Genomic DNA, 26,044 nt, shown 5'->3' on the forward strand with positions numbered 1-26,044 from the left:
CTTGCAAGGACACTTATATTTCCAAAGACTTTTGCAATCTGTGACTAACAGCATGCAGGGTTAATCCAGAGCTTCACTGAGATTTTCAATCTCAAATTTTATCTTTTAAACATAAGAAACTTACTGCTTTCAAGAACTAAACAATATACCCTAAGCTTTTCTGTATTAAAATTATTGGTATAGTGTCTTACTTATATACTTACCCAAGAACTCTGATGTTTGTTTCAAAGACAGATACAACTACATCATTATCTAAATTAACATCTCTTAAAACTTTTCTCACTGCATCTTCAAATTCTTTAGTTTTATTTAATACCTAGGAGAAGAAAATTATGAAATAAAATTCTTTTCTATCAAATCAAAAAGAAATATCACCAGAATGAGCTACTAAAAACAGCTTATTTATATTTCAAGGCTCAAAAAAGTAACCCATATAAAATAATCCTTTAAGCATAAAAGTGTGATAGTATCTAAAACTAAAAAAAAAAGTGCAACTTTCTACATTTTATGTAGCTCTTTACACACTTGGATACAATAAAAATCTTCAGTACTTTAAAACAATCATCAAAAGAACTAATACACATGGTGTCTCTTACACGAGAAACACAAAGTAAAAATAAAGAGCAAAATAAAAGAGAGATGACAGGAAGTTAGGAGACAGCTTTTTTTCAAAGAGGAAGAGATCAAGAGAGGGAAGGAAAGAAGGGAAAGGGCTGAAAAAAAGGAATGAAGATGTGTTATGCACATGTACCACCTTCGCACAATGAATGTAAACTTTATTCATTGCAAACATGTACATGATAAAGCATGGGGATCAAGAGATAGGGGGAGCGAGGAGGGAAAGGAAACAAACAAAGGAATGAAGATGTGTTATGTACATATACCAACTCCACGCTAGGAATGTAAACATTATGTACTAATAAAATAAAAATTTTTTAAAAGAATTGATACAGATTTGTGCTTCTCTAAGCGAAAAATCCAAAATGCAATCTACTCTAAAAACTGAAAAGTTCTGAAATGTTCTGAAACCCACATAAGAAATTTTGAGATTTTAATTGTCATGTTGATATCACACAAAATGTTTCAGATTTTGGAGAATTTGAGATTTTTGGATTAAGGATGCTCAACCTCTAGAGTCTATGTCAATATGACAATATTTCAGAATATTAAAAAAAACTTTGAAATCTTGGGACTTCTAGTCCTAAGCATTGCGGACAAAGATAAACAAAGACCATGACATAGAGCTATTAGAAGTGAGTTCTCCTGGGATTTGATTTATAAGTCAAAACAAAACAACCATTCTATTAATCAAGCCCTGTATAAGAATTGCTTAGTTTCAGAAGAAAGCTCTTTCTGCAGCTGACTGATCCTGAACTATACAGCTGCCATCTTTCCCCCTGGGATGTCTTAGTCACTAATGAGGCAGTGTACTGCTGCAAAGTTATTGCAGTTAAGAGAATAGCATATGTGAAGATCTGTGCTTGATCCTCAGCAGTACAAAAAAAGTACGTTCTGGTTTGAAAGTTCTTTCACTTACTACCCGTGTGATCCAAGTGATTGAAAATAAGTTACTTCAATCTCTTAGCCTTTTCAGCCTTTTCCATCATTAAAAAAATACTCTTATAAGATTGTTTTCTTCTGCTTTTTTTTCTTTTTTTTTTGGTGCTTAGAATCAAACTCGGGCCCTTGAACTTTCAAGGTAGGCGTCACAACCACTGAGACAAACCCTGGGCCATAAGATTGTTTTCTTAAATGAGACAATACATATAAAATACTTACATCAGAATGTCTAAATAAGTGCTTAATATCAAGCGTTAATCATGCAGGTCTAGAATCCTGACTAAAAACTGGATTCTTAAAATGAACTCATGAAGAGGCCATTATCATTACATAGGTTGCTTTGATTATTCAGTGTAAATGAAGGCTATTATTAGATATTATGTAAGAGACTAGATGTATTAAAAGAAACTTACCTTTACTTGACTAATATTTTTTTTATTTTATCTGATATTTTCACTAAGACTTCTAATATAGTTATAAAACTTTCCATAAGAATAAATATATTTAGTTTTTCAGGAAAAACTAAAAGTTAAGGTAGGCCCTGAGTAATATACAGTAGAAAACCTGATTTTTAAATTCTCTACTTTCTCTTTTCAATCTCAAATTCCATGCAAATTCTGCAGCACCAAATGCAGACACATATGGTCCTCATACCAGTTTTGTGTAAGTTTTTCTTTTTTTTTTTTTTGGTACCAGGGATCAAACTCGGGTCCTTGCACTTACAAGGCAGGCAGCAGAACCACTGAGCATATCCCCAGCCCTTGTGTAAATTTTCTGATCTCCCTGCCCTATGAACTAGTATGGGGGGATGGGGAGGTGAAAGGAAAGAAGAGAGGGCCAGGGATTTAGCTCAGCGGTTCGGTGTCCTGCCTTGCAAGCGCAAGGACCCAAGTTCAATCCCCGGTACAAAAAAAAAAAGAAAGAAAGAAAGAAAGGAAAGATATTACTTTGTTAATTTTATTTTTCTCCCTAGTCTATCTCTTGAGAATTTTTCCCTCTTGAATTTATATTTATTCTTTTAGGTCTGAGCTGCTTTGTAAATTGGGGGAAAAAAATGGTCTTTTTTCCAAAATTTAAACAACCAAGAATATACCAACATCATTTGTCCCTAAAAAAGAGAAAATAGGCAGTTACCCTTGTCTGAAATAGCTAGAAAATTCATTCTAACAGCTCCATTATTAAAGAGTTCCTTAGACTTCTAGCTGGAAAAGGATAAATCCAGGTTTCATTTCTTCCCCCTATTATATCTAATTTGGTTGAATTTTTTTCCCTAAATTTCATGGTAATTCAAAGGTATACTCCACATTTTAGTGCATGACTCCATAACAATCAATAGAAACTACAATGCTATCTTCTGGAACTGTTTAAGTTTGAAGATCAAGCTACAGGAATAGAAATTCTACTTAATACATCATGGTGTGACTGAAATAAAAATGGTAAAATTATGTGGACTGTTACAAGTGAGATCTTATTAATATTCTACAATTGCTAAATCAGATTACCAGACTCAATACTCATAGTGTGGTCTGCTCAGCACTACCAGGCATCTTAGCAGGAATGCAGACTCTTAGGCCCCATCTTGGATCTACTGAATTAGAATCTACATCTTAGCAAGTTTCCCAGTGACTTAGGTATATGGTTTTAAAAGTTCTTCAGATTCTCTCTCAATCCTTGGGTTGAGGCCTAATGTTTGGCACTTTAATGAGCTCCCAGGAGAGCTGATGACCTGGCCCAAACACTACACTTGAAAAGAGGATGTAAAACCAGGCGTGGTGGTACACGCCTGTAATCCCAGCACTCCGGAGGCTGAGGCAGGAGGATCATTGTGAGTTCAAAACCAGCCTGGACTACATAGTGAGTTCCAGGTCAGTCTCAACTACATAGTGATGTTTGGCACTTTAATGAGCTCCCAGGAGAGCTGATGACCTGGCCCAAACACTACACTTGAAAAGAGGATGTAAAACCAGGCGTGGTGGTACACGCCTGTAATCCCAGCACTCCGGAGGCTGAGGCAGGAGGATCATTGTGAGTTCAAAACCAGCCTGGACTACATAGTGAGTTCCAGGTCAGTCTCAACTACATAGTGAGAAAACTCTAAATGGGAAGCTGGTGACACAAATAAGCAAGAAGCCTGCAGAGGTCATTAGAGGTTATAGCAATCATAGCAGTACATATAGGAGGGCCCAGAGTGCTGTGACACTGGGGAGGAGGGGGCTAGTCTCAGTAGAAGCTCATTGGCAAAGACTGCAACCATGTACTCCTGAGCTCAGCATAAGTGTGGCCATGCAGATTTCTGAAGAGTCTATGATATCCCCTAGAGCCCTTCAATAAATTCTGTTCCACTTTTTAAAAAGAAAAAGAAAAAAACAAAACTATTTTCTCACATTAGCTTTTGAGATAACTGATTTAAAAAATAAAAAGTATATATCAAAAAATACTGCATCATTGTGAAGCAGTTCAAAAAAACTAGCATATATCAGAATCACCTAGAAGCTTGTTCACAAAGAGGCTGCTAGGCCTCAGAGTGTCTGATTCAGTATGTCCTATATTTCTGAACAGATTCAAGGTAAGACTTATGCTATTGGCCCAGAAACCCTATTTTTCAAATCAGTGCCAAATGTTTAATAGGAATAGCCTGAAGAATATAATCTTTAAAATAACTAATGGCTGCCCAATCAGACAGGACAACAGATTTCTAAACATAGGAAATTTATGTAACCTGGAATCACTTTTTCGCCTTTACTTGATATTTCACAAAACACATAGGATATCTGAAGTCCAAGTTTATGAAATTCAATTAGGAATTTATAGAGAAATGATGGGGAATCATGATGGGAAGAAACACAGCTAAGATGACAGAATGAGAGTAAGTACTCCTATGGTCTATGCAAGCACTGCTTCTGCTCATCATCTGCTTCCTAAGACCAAAGCAGACCTAAAGTAAATCACCCAGCAACCATTACACCACTTTGCTTCTCCCAGGGGATCACCTGTGTCTTCCAGGATATTCTGTCCTTTTCCTTTCCCTTATTATCTACAGAAAACTTAGAACAACCAAACCAAAAGTAAAACATACAAGCTGGGTGTGGCACCTGCAGTAACACACCTGTAGTTCTAAAACTTGAGAGGCCGAGGCAGGAGGATGGCAGTGAGTCGAGGCTAGCTCGGTCTACACAGTGAGTTAAAGGCCAGCCTGAACTACATAGTGAGACCCAGTCTCAAAAAACAAACAAACAAAGCCCACCAAAATAGATGTGTTTCTTAATTATTACAATATAGCTTACATATTCCATTAATCTCTGAAAAATTAAGCTTTGAAAACTCTGACCCAGCTAAAAAGGTCTAGACGGCCAGGCATGGTGGTTCACACCTATAATCCCAGCTCTCGGGAGGCTGAGGCAGGAAGATTGTCATGAATTAGAGGCCAGGGTGAACTATATAGTGAGATCTTGTCTCGAAAAAAGGTCTGAACAACCAAAGTTTTCTCAATCATGGCTTCATTTTAAAGCTAAAGAAACTTCAGAAGAGTAAATAATAATACTGAGCCTCACCCAGAACAGTTAAACCCAATAATATGAGTAGGGATTTTTTTTAAACATCACAGGTGATCTTCCTAAGCAGCTATTATATTTGAGAATCTTTGTTCTAAAATTAGCCCAGTGAAAAAGAATATAGAAACAGTACCAGGAAGTAAAACCTGGCTGAAAATTTTCTGCTAACCCAGATTTTTCTCCCCTTAAATATTAATCAGCACACAAAGTTAAGAATTATAGTTTAGGGAAAAATCCTTAAACAAGCCTACTTTTATATTCTAAACACCTACAAGTAAAACAGTAGAAAAACATAGTATATTTAGAAACTATGACATATGGAACTCAACCTATCCCTTATGCCATGAACAATTCTGAAACAGAACTCATCAAAATTAATTTCTTCATCATATGAGGCTGAAAAAGAAATCCAAGAAGTCATCAATTGGTGCTAAAAATTACTGTAGGAAAAACTAATTTTCACTATGGACAGTTTCAAAAGATTCTAGTTTAATAATTTCAGTATTATTACAACATACCACTATGACACAAGAATCTCAATGGCATTTTCCAAAATTACTTTCTTCTAATTCCAACCATCCTTTTATAAAAGTGGGAGGAGGGACGTTCCCAAATGTCATTATAGAAGCTGATATCTCCATAAATTATTTGGGTATCTCCATGAATGGACAAATTTCCACTTGATATTTACTTGACTTCATCACCTCAACCACATGAAAGATTTCTTTAGAAGCAAAGATCTAAACATTTTAAATTCTGAAGTTTTCCATTTCATACCTATTGTGTTGATTAAATTTATAGTATTGAGTGTGCATATTATGATACTTATAAGTAAATCTAAGAAGAATCAAACCTACCACAAGAGTATCCAAAGAATCAATCAGTGTCAGGGAAAATCTAAGAAAAAAGTATAACAAGACACAAAATTTAAAATTCTAAATATTTTATCCATGAGTATTTAAACTGACTTATCTACATCTGATCAACTAGTACTTTCTATTAACTAGTAGTCACATGTATCTAAAGTACAATGTATCCTATAAAACACTTAAGGAATCTGAAAAGTCTTAACATTCTACATCTTTGAAGATGCACAAAAACATTCATTTGGCTCTTTTAAAAATAATATTAAAGCAGTAAAACTTCATCATGTGTTAATGACTTTGCATATCTTTTTTTATTTTTGGTACTGGAGACTGAACTCGGGTCCTTGTGCTTGCAAGGCAGGCGGCGGAACCACTGAGCTAAATCCCTGGCCCCACTTTGCATATCTTTTTAAATTTACACTTATTTTAAAAGTTACATCCAGATTAACAAACTAACTTCTCTGACCTAATGGGTAAGCTGTTTAGTTTTTGCAAAAGATAACACAAATAAAGAAGCTTAATGCAATGTTGAAAGTAGTCTTTAAAATTTAGCCAGCACCCAGCAACACAACTGTAAATTGCCTCTTAGAAGTCTAGCAGTCAATACTCTGAATGCCACACCATGCTCATACTCACTTTCCCAGGGCATCATCAACATCACCTCGACTTGGCTCCTGGCCTCTAACACGACCTCTACAGGTTAAAGGCATGAGTTCATCTGCTGGGTAGGCATGTTCCTACAAAGAAAACCAAAATATGTTACTAAGGAAAATTAGCAAAAGTATACATCGTGCAGAGAGTATGACCTTTTCATAGTTTAAAAATAACATAGAATGAAGCTCAGTCAGAAGTTATACGACATAGTATGTGGAAAATTAAAAAATGTAAACAAAAATATAGTGCATGCCTGAAAAAATTCAAACAATACCCAAAAATCCTTTGAAAAATTGATAATCTGAAGAAAAAAATGATAATCTGATATCCCTCCCCAGAAGTTACATTTATCCATATACACGCAAGTATATGCACATATGCACATATATCATTTAAAATTTTTATTTACAAAAAGGTACTGATGCTATAGGGACATATTGCTCTAAAATTCACTTACTGAAATCATAGGCTTTCCATGTTACAATGTTATAGTTCTACTTTATAGCTACAAAGGGATAATTTGATATTAGGTAATATTGAGTATTTATATTCTAAGCACAATTCCATACATTTTATAATTTAATTATTGCAACAACCCCCTGAATTAAATGCATTTATCTTCACTTCACAGATGAGAAAACTGAGGCCTACAGAAATTAAGTAAGCATAGGTCATACAGCTAGTAAATGATGGATTTAGACTTCTAAGCCAGATAACCTAACACCAGAGCCTATATCCTTAAAAGTACCTGCTCTTCACAGTATTCCACAATATGAATATGCTAAAATTTAATTCCCGATTGATAAATCTGGATGTTGATTTCAATTTTTCACCACAGAGACAATGCTGCAACCCATGCGTACCTATATATATATATAATCTCTTGCACAACTGTGTGCCTAGCAGACATTCCCTGTTTAACAACCAAATTGTGTCCCTGTGACTAGGTTGTTAACTGAATTGGTCACTAACTGAGGAACTGTATAATGTGTATATTGTAACATTTTGAACAAAGAAATGGTCAAAGGAAACTCTAACTTGATAACTTTGCTTTTATTTTTTTATAACTCTTGCATAACAGAACATTAAAAATACGTACTGTTGGGCCGGGGATTTAGCTCAGAGGCACTGTGCCTGTCTTGCAAGTACAAGGTCCTGAGTTCAATCCCCAGTACCCAAAAAACAAACAAAAATGCAATACTGTACTGCACACTACAATCAGTAAAAATTACAGCGCTGTATAAACAACATTTACCATACAAAAAATTCATCGGGGCTCTATAAAAAAGATGTACAGAACTGTATAAAAATAGATAGATTACAAGTCTGAACAGTGTGCTCCAACTGTAAGTTCAGATAGTAAACAGGTAGGTCATTAAATGAGGAATTATCTGTGTACATCTTTCATATATATGCTAGTATTTCTGTGGATTACTTAAAAACAGATCTATAGATCAAGGGGATGAATAATTATTGATACTACCAAACTTACAATTTATTATATTCTTACTAATACAGGAGATGATCAATGTTTTCTATTTTGCCAGTCTCCTGGATTTTAATAGAAAATGTTAACTCAAGTTTCAATATTAATAAGGACAAACATCTTTTCGTATTTGCCATTGGTATTACTTTTTATGTCTGTTTATGCCCTTTGTCCATTTTTCTGTTTATTTTTTGTTGTTGTACCAAAAGAGACTTATAAATTTGTTACATACAATAAATATTCCTCTCCTGTCTTTTATTTGGCTTTTGATTTTGTTTATAGTGTGTTCACCTTGAGCTTCAAGTTTTGTTTTGTTTTGTTTTTTCATTTGGTACTGGGGATCAAACTCCAGACTTTGTGCTTACAAAGCAGGCAGCAGCACCACTGAGCTAAATCCCCAGAGCCCGACTTAAGCTTTAAATGTGTAGTTAAATGTCAGTCTTTTTCTTTATGGTTCCTGGATTCCAGGCATGCTTTTCAAAGCTACCCCAGTCCTCTGAAAATAATACTCTTATATGTATACATTTACATTTAAAGATTTATACTACCTGGAATTGATTTTTGTTTTATAATGTGAAATAGGGATTTAATGACATTTGTTTCCCCAAAATAGCCAATTTTCCAAATGCAGCTTTTAAAAGAATCTATTCTTTTCCTAACTGCTTGAAATACCAGATTTTTTTGTTCAAAACTGTCACAAACACATATTTCTGTATCCTCTATTTTATAGTCCTAGTTGCCATTCCTACTCCAAAACCATTACCTTACTCTATCTCTGCAACATGCTTTTAATATTTCTTCTGTATAACTTAAATTTCCTTCAAATGCCACTCAAGTTTTAATTGGAAGAACATAATTTGGAGAAACCTGGTATCTTTACAAACTGATTCTTCCCATCTAGAAATATATTTCATCACTATATTAATTCAAATCTTTTATGAATTCAGTTTCTTCTTACAGATCTCTCACATCTCTTTTTTGGGGGGGGGCGTTACTGAGGATCAAACTTGGGACCTTGCCATTGCGAGACAGGCAGTGGCACCACTGAGCTAAATCCTGGCCCTCTAATGTCTCTTAACATTTATTAACAGGTACTTAGTTCATGTTACTGGGACTTTTTTGAAGAATGACCATGACAGTTAATATTCAGCCAAGATGATAATAAAATACAAGCAGGAATCTTCTTTCCTACTCATATAAACACAATAAAATGCTGAATATTTTTAAATTATATTTAATAATAACTGAGTTTGAAAAAAAACAAAACAAAACAAAACAAAAAACAACATAACAAGCCGGGGATTTAGCTCAATGGTTCGGTGGTCTGCCTTGCAAGCGCAAGGACCCAAGTTCAATCCCCGGTACCAAAAAAAAACAAACAAACAAACTGAGTTTAAAAAGAAATTTGAAAGTACCAAAAGTGAAAAGATAAAGCTGTGCTAACCAGAACAGAGGTATTAGAAATAAAGATAGGCAGCCAGGGATTTAGCTCAGTGGTTCAGCCACCTCTGCCTTGTAAGCACAAGGACCTGAGTTCGATCCCCGGTACCAAAAAAAAGAAATAAAGATAGGCTTCAGTGAGAGTTACAGTAATGCTCAAAATATAAGGAGTTGATGCTATGGCCCTGCATGCATGGCCATAAGCCAGAACGAGGCTTTTTAAATTGGATGACTGCTTCTATGAAACTGGACCAAAATATTCCCACCTTCTGATCATGGATCTTAATAGGAAGGACAGAAACAAGAAATACCTGCTGAATTGTTTCTTCACCAAGAAGAACTCTAGATATGATTATAAAAAGCATTTAGAGGTTAGATTCATAACTACATGTTTCAGTTTTAAGTAACAGTCATTAACACCCTGACAAGCATAGAATTAACATACTCATACTTTTTCCCAACCATTTTGGGACTTCTGTCAGTTACGTTATTTTACTTTTCCTTTTTCCTGGTGTCACTACACACAGGTTTCAATTACTATAGCTTAGTTAGGGCCAGGGATTTAGCTCAGTGGTTCCACCACCAGCTTTACCAAGCACAAGGACCTGAGTTGGATCCCTAGTACAAAAAACAAAAAAAAAAACTATAGCTTAGTTAAATAAATACTCAACCTCATGGTTCAAATGACAATTATCCTGGTATACTGACTATGAGACATCGTATCAACTACAACATACGGTACTAGTTCTTCAGTCCACAAATCATTACACAAATAACAGATACTTATCATGATCAGTGATCAATTATATTACTTCTTTCAAAGTCAGTGATCAATCACTCTGCATACATGAATATATTCATGTACACATGAATATCACCATACATGTTCTTCATTTCATACATAGACAGCAAGTGTGTCATGTGCCTTATCACTCAGCAAGAATCATCTTACATGACAATTGTGTGGCTTATGTCTTGATGTTCCCCCATGCAGTCTTTTTCAGAGGTTGATGGCTCTAGAGTGTGTGATGCTAAGATTAAGGGTATGTGATTACTAAATCACTATATGTGAGTGACTGGTTTGGCACTGCCCTAATCCCAGTAGTCTGAATAAGATCAAAGGAGCAGAAAGACACTGTTAAGGTCTTTTGTTGCTTCTTTTTTTTTTTTTTTCCCGTACCAGGGATTGAACTCAGGACCATACCTTGCACTTGTAAGACAAGCACAGTGCCACTGAACTAAATCCTTGGCCCACCTATATCACTTCTATGTTGTTTTCATACATATATATTTGGGGGGGGTGGTATCAGGGATTGAACTCAGGACCTTGTGCTTGGGAGGCAGGCAGCAGCACCAACCACTGAGCTAAATCCCTGACCCGCTCTTGCTGCTTCTGTCGCCATGAACTATTCCATGGTAAGTTGGCTATAAGATCAGACATAATAGTGAAAGGCATGGTGGAGCAAAGCTGCTTCATACATGGTGGCTGGGAAGCAAAGAAAGGGGAACTATGCCAGCCAGGAAGGAGCCAGGGACTGTGTACAATACCCAAAGATAGGCCTCCAGGATCCACCTAGACACAGCAAAGTGCACTCCACCAGACCCTCACGTGATCCCAAAGCCAATCAAGTTGACACTCCACATAACCGCCACAAACACAAATGGGGTTACAGAAGAAATAGCTTACCTGGGAAGCTATCACTGCCACCATTCAAAAATCTCTATAGATATGTAGCCAGGGAAAATGAGTGAAGGCCAAATTACTGACATAAATTTAGAAAGTGGTTGTGACATAAAAAATGAAGATGTCACAGAGGAAGTAATGTCTGAATAAAACCTATTAAAATAATTTCTAGAGATATTTCATGACACTAAAAGAGTGAAGTATAAAAATGTCTGAAGTTAATCCAAATTTGGAAATAAGTATGACAATTCAATTATAGAAAAGATGCTTGCTCTATATTTTAAGTAATACAATGAGAAGTCAGCAAGATAAGAACATTGTTCAAACTACTTTCAATGAGTTTTTTTCTTTTGCAAAAAAATCACTATTTTTCCATTAAAAAAATATACTAAGTAATAGTATAGTTTTGCAATTTTTCAATTTCTCCCTATATCAGAAAAATAATGATTTAACAAAGATTTTGATTTTTGAAGGTTTATAACATTTGCATTCTGTCCTAGAACCACAATTCCCAGAGTTGCTAGTGTTAGTACTCTACTTAAAGAGCTCGATACACACCATTGTTGTTCCATGGCTTCTCCACTTCTATTTTTGTTTTTGTTTTCTTCCAGTACTGAGGATTGAACACAGGGCCTTCACAATGAGCTATATTCCCAGCCCCTCTTTTTTTTTAACCTTTTTTGTTTGTTTGTTTGTTTGTTTGTTTGTTTTAATATTTTGAGTCAGGGTCTTCTTAAATCACTAAATTGATCAAACTGGCTCAAATTTTCAATAACCTTTTTTGTTTGTTTGTTTTTTGTTTTTTGTTTTTTTTTAATATTTTGAGTCAGGGTCTTCTTAAATCACTAAATTGATCAAACTGGCTCAAATTTTCAATCCGAGTGCTGGGAATGCAACACTACATCTGCCTCTAAGTTTCTAATCTGATTCTTCTCTTAGTTGCCTGGTCTCTTCAAGTAGCTTATTCTTATTTATTTTAAACATGGGTATTTTTACTTCTCTGCTTTCTCTGGGTTAGGCTGCGTGTCACCTTAGTCAGTACTTCAGGAATAATCTGAATGGTTATGAAATGCTTAAGACATATTTTCTTTCCTTCAGAAATTTAAAGATACAATTCTACATGCTTATTCAATTCACTGAGTATTGCTATGGCAAAGTTGTAAAATTGGTCTGATCTTTTATACATGTCTGAATTGTTTTTATTATTCAAATGCTCACATGATTCTTAATTTTTGAAGTTTGGCAAAAGTAAGCCCAGGTAGGGCCAGGGATTTAGCTCAATGGTTCCACTGCCTGCCTCACAAGCACAAGGTTCCAAGTTCACTCCCCAGTACCAAAAAAAAAAAAACAAAGTAAACCCAGGTACAGGTCTAACTCTCTTACTCAATTATCTAGATTCCAGATTCATAGGATCACCTAAAGAAAAAGCTAAGGTGGGAAGACTAAAATTCAAGGTCAGCTGGGCAACTTAATGAGCCTCTGCTTCAAAAACAAATAAATAGCCAGGCATGGTGGTACACACCTATAATCCCAGCACTCTGGAGGCTGAGGCAGGAGGATCATTGTCAGTTCGAGACCAGCCTGGGCTACATAGTGAGTTCCAGGTCAGCCTCAACTACATAGTGAAACCTTACCTCAAAAAATAAATAAATAAATAAATAATTTATTCAGGGCCCACTATTCCTTCTGCCCACCACAAAAAAGAAATGAAAATATGATAGATCAGGAACACTAAAGACATGGTCAACAGAAAAGGAAGACAAAAAAAAAAGCAAATTTTTAAAGTAGCTCAAAGAATACAAAAACCACTGAAGCCTGCAAAACTTCTGTATTTAGAAAAACTGAATGCTCTCCACAGTGATTCATTCCCTGAGGAGAAGATTCCAGGCAACCAATGTTTTAATATAAGTAGAATCCACACACAGCTATCAAGTTGTGAATTCAATACAGTATATTGTTATTTTAATAAAATATATAATTTTCAGCAAAATTCTGAATTATTTTTATATGGAGCATTTCAGTATTTCTGTATTTAGAAAAACTGAATGCTCTCCACAGTGATTCATTCCCTGAGGAGAAGATTCCAGGCAACCAATGTTTTAATATAAGTAGAATCCACACACAGCTATCAAGTTGTGAATTCAATACAGTATATTGTTATTTTAATAAAATATATAATTTTCAGCAAAATTCTGAATTATTTTTATATGGAGCATTTCAGTATTAGAGCCTCAAAAACTTTTTATGTCAATTCCAGTAAAAATGATTTATTAGAACATACATGATTTTGTATTGCTTTACAGCTTCATATTTAATACATATTTAATACCTAGAAATGAAGAAAGGAAATTCTTTGAAGTGGTTAATGTATTTTGAAAGATATTTTATAAGAAGATCATTCAAATAATTTGGTTGTAATGTTTTTTACTATTTTAAACCACAACTTTCAAAACCTCATACTTGGGCCAGAGATTTAGCTCAGAGGCACTGCACCTGCCTCACAAACACAAGGTCCTGAGCTCAATCCCTAGTACCCCCCCCAAAAAAAACCATACTATTTTATCATTTTATAAAACAAATACATAAACATATCTATCTGAAATTAAATATGAATTCAAACTCCAAATTAAATAAGAAAACTCAAATCTTGAACTTAGCTAGAGAATAAAAATACCGGTAGCAATTGCAAAGCAGAATAATTAAATAAAGGAACTTTGAATCAGGTGTAAATATAATTTATTTTCCTTTGTTTCAAGACCAAGGATAAAAATAAAACCACAGCTTTTCTTTGGGCTAACCACAAAGCAAACTGAGAAAGTTTGCATAAATGCAGAGGAATGCATACGTGTCAAATAAACAGCCTAAGTAAACTTCAAACATCTTGGCTAACGTGGCAAACAAATTGCCTTACGAGGCTTAAAACAACCTTGCTCTGTGAAGAACAGCTGTATTTCTTCACAATGTGTTGCCAGAATGAGAGGTAACTAATTCATATTGACACAATTTGGAATTATGAAAATCAGAAATAAAGCTCAGATTATAAAAGCGTCCTATGAAAATTAAGTAGAACATGTGCTTGCTAAAAATAGAGATGCAAAAAATAAAAAAGTAGATCAGACTGTAAATTTATTAGACCTTTGAAATAACAAAAATAACAAAATCTCCCCTAAAACCATCAAGTCAAAGCAACATCAAAAATTTACTACTTAGTAAAACCCATTTGAAAACTAGATTTTAGGAAGAGTTTATGTACTAAAAATAATTTTAAAAATCATTAATTATGTTATTGGAAATATCAAATGTAGTTAAATTTTCAGTAAAGTTGTATATATTTCAAATATTTTACTCTTGATCCTAATATTAAACACCTTCCTTCTACAATAAAAGAAATAGCAGACTTATAGTTAATCTCTATGAGCAGTTAGGTCTAGGAGCCAGCTGATTACAATCCTTAATCCAACTCCTTAAGAACCATGTCTGGACGCAGTTCCTCCTCCAATCTGTCTTTTCATTCTGGTTTTTATGTTTGGACCATGAATACTTAATCTCCTGGTAAAATTTGTTTCTTCACTTCTAGAGGTTGCTAAATTCCAAACAGTCATGCAAATGGAACCAAGGATGAAATGTGCCAAACACCTTTTACTGTGGTCCACTAGATCGACCCTCTGAAGACAGTTCATAACTGCTAAACCCAACATGACTTCTACCTGAGGCCCCAAAGATAAGCTCTCTGAAGAAAATCCCTGACTGTTGTTTCTGCTACATTGACCCTTCTCAGCTTAAAGCACCAGATTCCATCTTTGACCCTTCTCTTCTAACCACAGTTAGGGATTCTTCCAGAGGACAGGGGATGCAGAAAATAGTTTAGTTTATAAGGTGGCTGGGAAGGGCCTGAGATAAGAGTTGCATGATCATCAGCCATACTGATAAGAATTAATATAAGAATCAACAGTGAACTAGGACTTCAGACAAGGATGAACTTCTTAGGCAACATGGAATACAGCCTTCTCCCTTCTAAAGAGAGCTACAACCACTCTCTAATATGTCACCACATTCTCAGAACTTTTAAAACACACAATAATCAGGTTTTTCCTCTAAAATTCCAGTTTGCTTTATACCCTATATGTTGAAGAACTGGATTAGAGAGAATGAGTTCCAATTGGTCATTTTAAAAGCACAGAGCCACCTGTGATAGGTAGTCACTACACAATTGAGCACTTCTTGTGCTCTTCTTATTTAGAATTAACTGAGTCAAGGGGCCATCGGACCACACATTCAGGACCCCTCCTGAAAATCTAGGAGCTATTCTTATATCCAATAAAAACTCTCCTAACTTCAAAAAAAATCTTTCTCCTTGTTTGTAACATAAAAACATGATATTTAGTAAGCCACCTATCACATAATGATAACATACACTACTTATTGCACCTGTGCAGTTTACCAGTTGTCTTTTCATTCCCCACACCAAATCTTCCTATACTCTTTTATTCTTCATTAAACTATTTTTCAAATGTTAGACCTCCATTTATTTTAATTATTATCATGCTCACTTCCCACAATGAACATTTCTTGTGCTTTTAGGTATATATTTTGTGAAATGTTTCTTGGCAAAGAAGAGAAACAAGCAGTAAAAATGGAGTCGTCTCATATGACTATAAATTAATCACTACAGAGTAAAGTACAGTCTTAGTATTTTAAGTTTATACTAAAAAAATTACATAAGAACAAAAGTTTTCAAATTCTTCAATGTATCTTAATCTGAAATTGGTTAACAAAATAAAACTGATGCAATAATGTTATATGAGATAAATAATAAATGATGATATGTTAGGAAATAAAGTTTTTGCTACTGATTTTTAAAGATTATAACAGATGCAGAAAAGGCATCTGATAAAATTCAGTACTTTTTTCATATTAAAAAATATATATGCTCAGCAAACTAGGAACAGAAGAGAATTTAACTTGGTTAAAAAAGGCCTCTATGAAAAAAACAACAGCTAACCTCATACTCAGTAGTGAAAAACTAATAGTTTTCTCCCTAAAGTTAGGAACAAGGCAAGGATCTCACCACTTCTTTTCAACACAGTATTGGAAACCCTAACCACTGCCATAAGGCAAGAAAAATACATTATAAAAAAATACAGATTGGAAAAGAAGTAAAAGTCTCTGTCTGCAGATGATATAACTGCCATATGAAAAATCCTAAGGAATCTTAAAAAAAAAAAGGCTACTAGAAATAACAAATGATTTTAAGTTATTGACAATTTGCATGTATCAGTTACTTTTCTCTTATTGCTGAGAGAAAATACCCAACATTCTAAATTGCATCACATATTCCAGATTCAGACACTTCTGAATGAATGAGGCTTTGGGGAGATACCTACACCCAAACCATAACATTGTGTTTAATCACAATTTTAAAATATCTGTGTTTCAAAAGTAACTGTTAAGGAAAATTAGAAGCCATAGCAAATAATGGGAGAATGTATCTACCAAACATATGTGTTAAAGAACTAATGTCTAAAATATACAATAACTTTTATAGCTTAGCAATAACTGGACAAATGACTTCATATTAAAATGGAAAAAATTTGAACAGATGCTTCATCCAAAGATATATGAATAGCAAATAAGCACATGGGAAGATTTTCAACATCATTACTCATCTGTAAAAATCAAATTAAAGCCACAATGAAATAACACTACACACCCACTAGCATGGCTAAAATTAAAAAGACTGAAATACCAACTGTTTGAGAGGATGTGTAGTAACTAAAACTCCTATCACTGGTGGAGAATACAAAATGTTGCAAACACTTTAGAAATGTTTGGCAGTTTCATACAGAGTTAAACTTACATTTACCATATGATACAGTTATCTGATTTTTCAGTGGAAAATATATGAAAATATATGTCCACATGAAAACTATCAATCACAAGTTTGCAGCAGCTTTAATAATTACCAAGGGCAAGCAACAAGTCAAATATTCATCAATTGGTAAATGAATAAATTAGGTTCTATCAAATCAACTAAACACTATTAAGCAATAAATAGAAGATCTATGCATCTCTAACACATATAAATCTCAAAAGCGTCATGCTAAATCAAAAGAAATCAAAAGACTACATTTATATGCCATTTATATTAAACCCTACAAAATGGAAAACTGTAATGACAAAAAGAATCAGATCAGTAGTTCTAAAGATCAGATGAAGAGGAATCAACCACAAAAAAGCACGAAGAAAATTTGGGGATGATAGAAAATTTGCAGGTGATGGAAAATCTGGAGGGTTTTATATTGTGGTGGTTGTTAAATAATTGCATACAATTTTCCAACCTCAGAATTCCAATAAAATTGGAATTTTATTGCTTAAAAATTGTATCTCAGAAACCTTAATTAAACAAAAATCCTTGTTCTACTGAGTTAAAATCCTATCTGGAGTAACAGTGTAATTATAAAACATTCCAAGAAGATATGACAGAATTTCTTGAATAAGTTTGCTAGAGCTCTGGGATGCTCTAAAAGTAGAAGTCGAGGAACAATGACTAACAGGCCCACAATGGCCTACACAAAAAGAGATAATATAAATTTTTATTTTCCCCATTAGTATCACTTCTCAAATACTTAGCTTACAGATTATCCTTTATGATGAACAAACAATTAAAAAGAAACATGAGGTACAGAGTTGCAGGTGGAAAAGACAAAAAAATTCTACAGATGGATATAAAACAATGTAAATGGTACTTAATGCCACAGAACAATATACTCAAAAGTGGTTCAAGTGGTAAATTTTATATGTATATTTATGAAATAAAAAATTTTTAAATGGGAAAAAAGAAGCATTACTAAGAAAATGTATGTAAATCTGGAAATCCATGAGAAGTTACAATTTAAAATAGTTCCTTTGGTTCCTGATCTATTTCATGAAATCAAAGTTAAAAGTGGTTACAGTATTAGGTATGATTCTACTAGTTAAAGGAAGTTGTGCTTTCCAATTCTTTCCAAGTGTATTTGTAATGATTAGGACTTTACCAAAGGACTGTTTTTGCTTAAAACAGTTTTAAGTGTCTACAGTAGTCAGGAAAAACAATGAAAGACAAATATCATATGAGCAAGGTTGGATTCAAGAAAGTTCTACATTTGGCCCAAATATAATTCATTTTGCCATCTAAATTAATCTGCAAACTGAACTCTGCATAAATATTCAAAACACGAGTAACAGTACTCTCCAGAGTTAAGTGAGGTTACAAGAATTGCCAAAATAAACATCAAATTTCATGCTATTTGGCCATTTGTTATGGATAAACTATGTGATCAGGCTAAATGATGTTTCAGACAATCATTACAATGTTTTGGTTTACCTGGATTCAGCTTATTTTGGTTTTGGGGTATTTTTTTGTTTTGTTTTTTTTATCGGGAATCAAACTCAGGACCTTATGCTTATGAGGCAGGCGGTGAATCATGTTAATAGTTAAACCAATTATTAATAATATCAGAAAAATCCCTGAATATAATTCCAGAGATGGTAAAGATGTAGTAATCTAGCTAGACCTGGCATGACTTATTTATTAAAAATAGCATGATGAAATCTTTTTCTTTCAAAAAAATAAGTTCTAAAGGTACATGTCCAACATAGGAAAGAACATGTAGATATAAGGCAGACTTCTGTACAATCTGGGGAACAAGTTCTAAGTTAAAGCCTAAAAGAATTTTAGTAAAATAATTTCAATCTTGAGCAGAGAATACATGGTAATAGTAGCAGTAGTTATTATTAATAACAGTAGAAGTAGTGAACTCTTTAACAGTACTTCCCATTTGCCAGACACGGGCCCTAAATACGACACTGAGGCAGGCAAACCATGGTCTCCATTTTACAGAAATGAGGAAACAGGATCAGGAAGATGAGGTAACTTTCCCATTGTAACCCAGCTACTGGGTGGCAGACACCTCAGCCTGTCCTGTTCCAAGTTCAGAGTTCTTGCTCTTAATTATATTACCTGTCTCTGGAAAATGCCACTGTTTTGCTTGGAACCAAGAAGTTTAAAGGAACTGCTCTAATTGTAGACTAAACTGAAGAATAATATTAGAACTAGTAAGAAATGAAGAAACGCTTTCAACAAAGAAAAGACACCATATACTGGGCACTTTACATTTTAGCAAAGTAAATAACTGATTACAACAAAGTAAGGAGATTTACAGACTCTGAAATTCACCATAATCTTGTGTTTTTAATGAAGTTTGTTCAATTATTTCTTTGAGTTTAAAAGGCAATGATATAACATATAATCACATGCAAAAAAATAAACATTATTTGATTGCAGCATTGTTAAGAATTCAATTTAGTTCCTTCAAAAAAATTTAATAAGCATTTATGTTCCAAGGCACAATGCTAAGCATGGGACATATAAAAGATGAATTTATTAAATATCAAAATTTTTAAAAATAGTTTGTCCTCAAAAAAATCTTGTAATCTATACTAACCCTTTACAAAAACTCCCATTTAACAATTGCTAAGACACTGTTCAATGAGATTAAATGATCTGTTTAGGATCCAGGCTAATAAATACCCAAGACAAGATTTAAACTCCAAGCCACCACTATTTAACCTATATACTTTAGTCTATAGTAAGGTAATAGTGTTTGTTTTTACAACTAACTTCAATAAACATTCCTGGATTTGCTTTAATATTTTAGAACTGATTTTTCGCTGAAAACCTGAGAACTTTAAAAGGGGAAGTGTAAATTCTAGACTAATTATTGGGTTGCAAACTTTATATAGATTAGTAGAAGTACATCACAAGTGTCACACATGTCATAAAATAGTTTAACATTTGAAAATATGCACTGCAGTGGTCTACAGATGGGTATGGCCCTGGGGGAAACACAGAAGAGGTTGTTACTTGCAACAGAAGTTCCCAGTCTTTAGAGTTGAAATTCCTCTCACTTAGAGCTTTTTTTTTTTTTGGTACTGGAAATTGAACTCAGGTCCTTGTGTTTGCAAGGCAGGTGCTGGAACCACTGAGCTAAATCCCCAGCCCCTCAGAGCGTTAGGCACAGCAAAAAAGTTACCAGCAAGTAGCAATAGGAACGGGGCTGTCAGTAGCTGACATAAGCCCATTAATTAAGTATATTCTACAGTAGGAAAAAAATGTATTGACAGAACATTCTACTGCTTACCTAAAAGGGACAAGATATTAAAGATACCACTCTTTAAAGAGAGGCTCCTATTAGTAGCAGATGTAGTAAACTTATCTAGCAGTATATTATTTTAATATGAACTAAAAGTACACATTTATCATGAATCCACTTGCCATCTTAAAACCATTAACCAAGATTTATTAAATTATGCTTTGCCTAAACTGAAGCTATTTTGAAAGAAATATTAAAGAAATGACTGAAGTCTTGAAAAATTAATTTGAAACTGAGTTTTCAATATATTTATACCCAAAACTTCATCAATAAAATATTCTAAAAATATTAGAAAGATTAAAAAGTGCTCTTACCAAATGTAGAATATAAAACAGAACAAGTATTATCATATATAAAATGTTTTAAAAATAGAAAATAGGACTGGGGATTTAGCTCAGTGACATAGCGCTTGCCTTGCAAGTGCAAGGTCCTGAGTTCAATCTCCAGTACTGCAAAAAGAAAAAAAAAAATGCACAAAATATATATTCTTAGATGTTCACAGGTAACAGCAATGATGTTAATATATGAAAATATTTGGTTAATATATAATAAAAATGGATTCACAGAACTAGTTGAAAAATATTTAAAGCTGAATTAAAAGTTATCTGCCAAACTTTTACTAATTACATTTTATAGGCTGTAATCATAGAAGAAAATCTGTGTATGTATTTGAAAATGTAAAATCATTGTGATAGTTGGTCTTAGTGGCGCATACCTGTAATTCCAGCACTCTGGGAGAGTGAAGTAGAAGGATCACAAGTTCAAAGCCTGCCTGGACAACTTAGTGAAATCCTAACTCAAATTTAAAAATAGGGGATGCGGAGACTGGGGATAGAGCTTAGTACAAAGGCCCAGGGTTCAATCCCCAGTACTGGGAAAAACAAAACAAAACAAAAAGTCAGAGGGTTATAAGAAGTAATTCTCAGGAAATTTTGATTGAACTATTCTCAAAATTGAACTATTCTTAAATTTATATAGAAAACTTTTTTCCAATACCAAGAATCAAACTCAGGACCTTGTGCTTGCCAGGCAGGCATGGCCACAATGAGGCTGAGCTACATCCCTGACCCTGGAAAACTTACTTTTAAACTAAAATATGTTTTCCATTTCATGTAGATTGTTGCATAGTAGATTTCCCAAACATCTTATCTCATAAAACTGAAACTGCTATTTCATCAGAAGGGAGCTCTAAAACATGTAAAAACAGAGGATAGGTGATGGTTTATCTTTTTTAAGCAAAGTATTTCTTTTTTTTTTTTTTTTAAGGATTTCTCTATAGAGTCCACAAAGTAATATTACAGTTTCTTTTAAAGTAAAGGAATTTCTCATAGCACCAAAGATAGTATCTTATTCATTTTTACATTCACAATATCTACCTAAAGAACTCAGTGAAAGTTACCAGTGCCCAAGAAAACTTTAAATACAATATTTCATAATTTAATTTTCTTACCTACTCAATAAAATGGCTCCCTGAAAAACCACCACATGAATACTCTGTTAGCTTGTTTGTCCTGCTTTTTTTTTAACAGGCATTCTGTTTTTTAAAATTAATTTTATTGGTACATTTTAGATATACATAATGATCACATTCATCATAGGGAATTTGTACCTATACATGATGTATCTTGATTCTTCTTTTTTCCCCAAACCCCTCCCATCCCTTTAATTTCTCTTAACCTCATTTACAAAAGCTCTGTTTCCATCTTCCCTGCTTTTTAAAACTTTAAAATAATGTGCTGGTAATTCATGTTTCAAATTTCCCAGTTGACCCTACTCACATAATAAATTCATATAAAGATAACCTTTCTACTTACCATGTAGTTACCATAAGCATGATCAAACATTTCCAGTACTTGATTCCTAATTTTGAAAAAACAAAAAAGGAGAAAATTATATCTTATTTATTGTTTCAGAAAGATAATTCTTCCTCATAAAAACACACCAAGAAAAAAAAAGGTAATATTTAGTTAGGGGGAGACACAGAGTCAAGAAATACATCAGTTATTAGACAAGTTCAAGAACTCACACAAAGAGCTGGTCCAAACTTTTACAATTCCTAGAAAATTATATGAAACTCTTTTACATTTTTCCTAAAACAATCTGTTGAATGATACCTACGACAATCAAAGGAAAGGTAAACTGATGCTGAAAAACAATTACTATACTTCTCAACATAATTATGTAACATGTGTCTTGAAGGGGAAATACTGCTAGAGAGCCCCCAAAGGAAATAATTAGTAGTATCATTTACTGATTATCCTGTATGTTCTACTAAAAGAGAGGTAGGATGACTGATAAGAAACAGGAAACAATATTTTATCAAGCCTCTGCCTTTCCCATTAAACTGAATAAAACTACTAATGCCTAGTTTCAGTACGTATTGTTTGCCGTATATTAAAAAGATATACTTTATGATACATAGTCTCCTCCCTCAAAAAACTGAGAAAAAATAGCTTTCAGCTCTATAATGAGAAATCTAAGACTCAAAATGAAATTTATGTGGTTTGGCTTATCTATTTCTTAGACTCTCCAAGATAGTTGCTTAAAATGGGTATTTCATATCCCCCTACTTGACTAAAAATCCTGTAAATCTGGAACTAAGGAATCAGTCTGTCTCTAAAATATTCATATTCAAGGGCTGGAGTGCTGCAGGAAAAGCAGATACTCAATTTTAAAAAGTATGTCTTTCTTCATTTTTAATAATGTCTGTAAGTCAGCTTTTTCTAAAGTTCTGTTGCCTGCCAACTCTACAGTAACTCGACTGTTTTATTCTTTTTTTTTTTTTTTTTTTTTTTTTTTTTTTTTTGGTAGCAGGGATTGAACTCAGGACCTTGCACTTGCAAGGCAGGCAAGATGTCACTGAGTTAAATCCCTGGCCCTAAATTCATTTTTAAATAAAAAGATAACAAAACCCATATATTCCATGAAGGATAGGACTAAATGTAATTAATTACACAGTCCACAGCTCACAGAAGGCAAACAATTGAGCAACTGCTTGCCATTAACAATTCCAATTCTTTTTTTTCCCCTTTAACCTGTTTGGTTTAGGGGTGTAGAGAAAGGGGGTATGACATTTTCTGTGTTTTATCATAAATCATTATTTGAGCTTTCTTTAAAATCTCACAAATAAGCCTAGTGAATCAGAGTTCAGTTTTCTGAAAATTCCCAAAGGGGAAAGCAGCCATGTGATTATGTAGTGGTTTGTGTAAGACTCTTTACCCTTACTGCATAGTGGGGCAATCTAAATTAACAAGGCTAAATAACTCATTTCTCTTCTGCAAACTTATGTCAAAATGTAAGGAGAAATTTCAGGTCAATTTGGTTGGGTTTTTCCAGTTAAAAATTAATTCTATAGTGGGCATGGTGGTTATACCTGTAATCCCAGGGCTCTGGGAAGCTTATATTTCTCTTCTAACCCTTAAGAAATGCAGCATAGAGGAAAGAGTATGGGCTCTGCGGTTAGTTTGAAAAATAGCTCTATCAATTACTAGCTTTGCAATTCCCTACAAGTTAACCTGAAGTCTCATATTTTAGCAAAATGGATATCCCACCCATCTTATGAATGAAAAGGACTACACAGATGATAAAATACTACTTTACATGTTTGTAAAGTACCCAAAGAATGGGGTATTCAGTAAAAACATTATCAATGATACACTGGATTCGTAAGAGAATATTTAGGATATTTATTAGAGCTTACTGGTAATTGTTTTGATAGTTAATATGTCATCTTCCACTAAGCATCCTCTTTTACAATTTTATTTAAAAATTAATACAAAGATTCATGTAATGATTTAAAGAAGCATTTAAAGGGGGCATTTATAGAAGAACATATATTAAAACCTGATGGGACCAGGGATTTAGTTTAGTGGCACCGTACCTGCCCTGCAAGCATAAGGTCCTGAGTTCGATCCACCATACCAAAACAAAAATAAACCTGATGGTTCCACCTCCTTTTCATCCTAACACTATGACATATATTATCTTTCTACTTTTTTCCAAGCTAACCTTTTGTTTACAAAAACACAACATGGTATGACAACATATACATGTGCCTATATATATATAGATAGATATATATTTCCTCAATTTGCTTCTTTTCGGGGGGGCGCTCTTGGGAATAAATCCTGGATCGCCTTCTAATAACATACCTCGGTCTTCTGAACGCAAGGCCCCAGAAAGGAATAAAAGCTGAGAATCAATAGCAAGTGCGCAAAAGTATGAACAGAGAAGTCACAGAAGAGGAAATGAGATAAACATGAAAACTTACTCAACCTCATCAATGTGAGAAATGCATGAAAAGGATGCAACATATTCAACCATTTCTCTCATAGGAACAGTACTGTTCTTTCAAAATGAGCACCTTTGTACATCTATCTCTACATTAACAGTGCTTGTATTTCTTTTCTTGGGGGGGGGCCTGGAGATTGAACTTAGGACCTTGCGCTTGCGAGCAGGTGGTGGAACCATTGAGCTAAACCGCCGATCCAGTGCTTGTGTTTCTATCGGGTAGATTCCAGGGATAGGAATGACGTATCAAGAAGTATGCAAGATTTAAATTTTAGGAGATACTGTCCAAAAGTTACGTTAATTTACATTCCCAGTAAGGTTTTCTTCTTTCGTACCTTAAATAGCCAAGACTGTATACCCGAGTTTCGTATTTACTAATCTGACGAGCAAAAACAGCTATCTCGTTTTAATTTGCATTTCTCGCATGGATGAGGTGGAGTAACTTTTTATGTTTATCTCATTTCCGCTTCTCTGACTTAACTGTTCATGCTTTTGCCCACTTGCTATTGATTCTCAGTTTTTATTCCTTTCTGGGGCCCTGTGCATAATACTATTACTGACTGAATTAAACGCTGTAAATATAACTTGAGTTTTATGACACTCTGAAGACTGATAAAACTACCGTGAGTAAAGTAAGTAGGTGCACTTAATTATGGCTTTTGAATACCAACAAATAGCCTCTACTACTATGAAAAGGCAGTATAGGAAAACCCTGCAAGGAAAGGGCAAAATTTGTGAAGTTCAAGTTCCAACGAACAGCCCTCTTTACAAGTGTAAACACCATTTCCTTAATTATGTCAGGCCAGCAACATTTTTCCATCTGGTAGCTAGCTCACTTGTGCGAGAAACTCAACCATGCCTCCGTCGGAAAAGCAGCCGCTGGACTTTCGCGCGCAGCCACACAGGTGATACAGCCCCCTTCACCCGCCACGGGCGTGACAGCGGCGTCAACACACCAGCTGGCCTCAAGGAACTCGCACCTGTCACCGACCTCCAGGGCGACACGGGGACAGACCCCCATCTTCCCGGACCCTGCCCACCCGCCAAGATCCTCGCTCAGTAGCAGCTGTTCCAATCGCGAGTGGAGACGCCACCGCGCTCGTGGGTTGCAATGACAGGCACCCCGCCCTTGGTCAGCTCTACCAGGAAACCCATCCAGACTGCCAAACACCCTTACCCGAGCTTCTGCTTCTCCTCCCTACTCATGGGTGCGGCCCCCGCCGTCCACACAGACGTGGCCGACACCAGGTAGAGGGCGGCCGCAGCGGCCACCAGGCTCCATGGAGCTCGCTGGGGAACCGGGGACCCACAGCCCAGGCCGC

General features: G+C 34.7%; 1 protein-coding gene across 1 annotated transcript in view; it reads right to left on the reverse strand.

Annotated features, from left to right (window-relative positions):
• Edem3 (ER degradation enhancing alpha-mannosidase like protein 3) overlaps positions 1 to 26,016 on the reverse strand; it is a 69,334-nt gene extending 43,318 nt beyond the window's left edge. The window contains exons 1-5 of the mRNA XM_033762136.1: positions 25,900 to 26,016; positions 22,247 to 22,292; positions 6,614 to 6,714; positions 5,969 to 6,008; positions 204 to 316 (exon numbers count right to left, since the gene is read on the reverse strand). Coding sequence (XP_033618027.1) covers positions 204 to 316; positions 5,969 to 6,008; positions 6,614 to 6,714; positions 22,247 to 22,292; positions 25,900 to 25,928 — 329 coding nt within the window. The 5' untranslated portion in view covers positions 25,929 to 26,016. The remainder of the gene's footprint in view (positions 1 to 203; positions 317 to 5,968; positions 6,009 to 6,613; positions 6,715 to 22,246; positions 22,293 to 25,899) is intronic.
• Between the last annotated feature and the right edge of the window lie 28 nt (positions 26,017 to 26,044).

Source organism: Fukomys damarensis, unplaced genomic scaffold, assembly GCF_012274545.1.
Source record: "Fukomys damarensis isolate Sample0158 unplaced genomic scaffold, DMR_v1.0_HiC HiC_scaffold_11, whole genome shotgun sequence".
NCBI classification, from domain to species: Eukaryota; Metazoa; Chordata; class Mammalia; order Rodentia; family Bathyergidae; genus Fukomys; species Fukomys damarensis.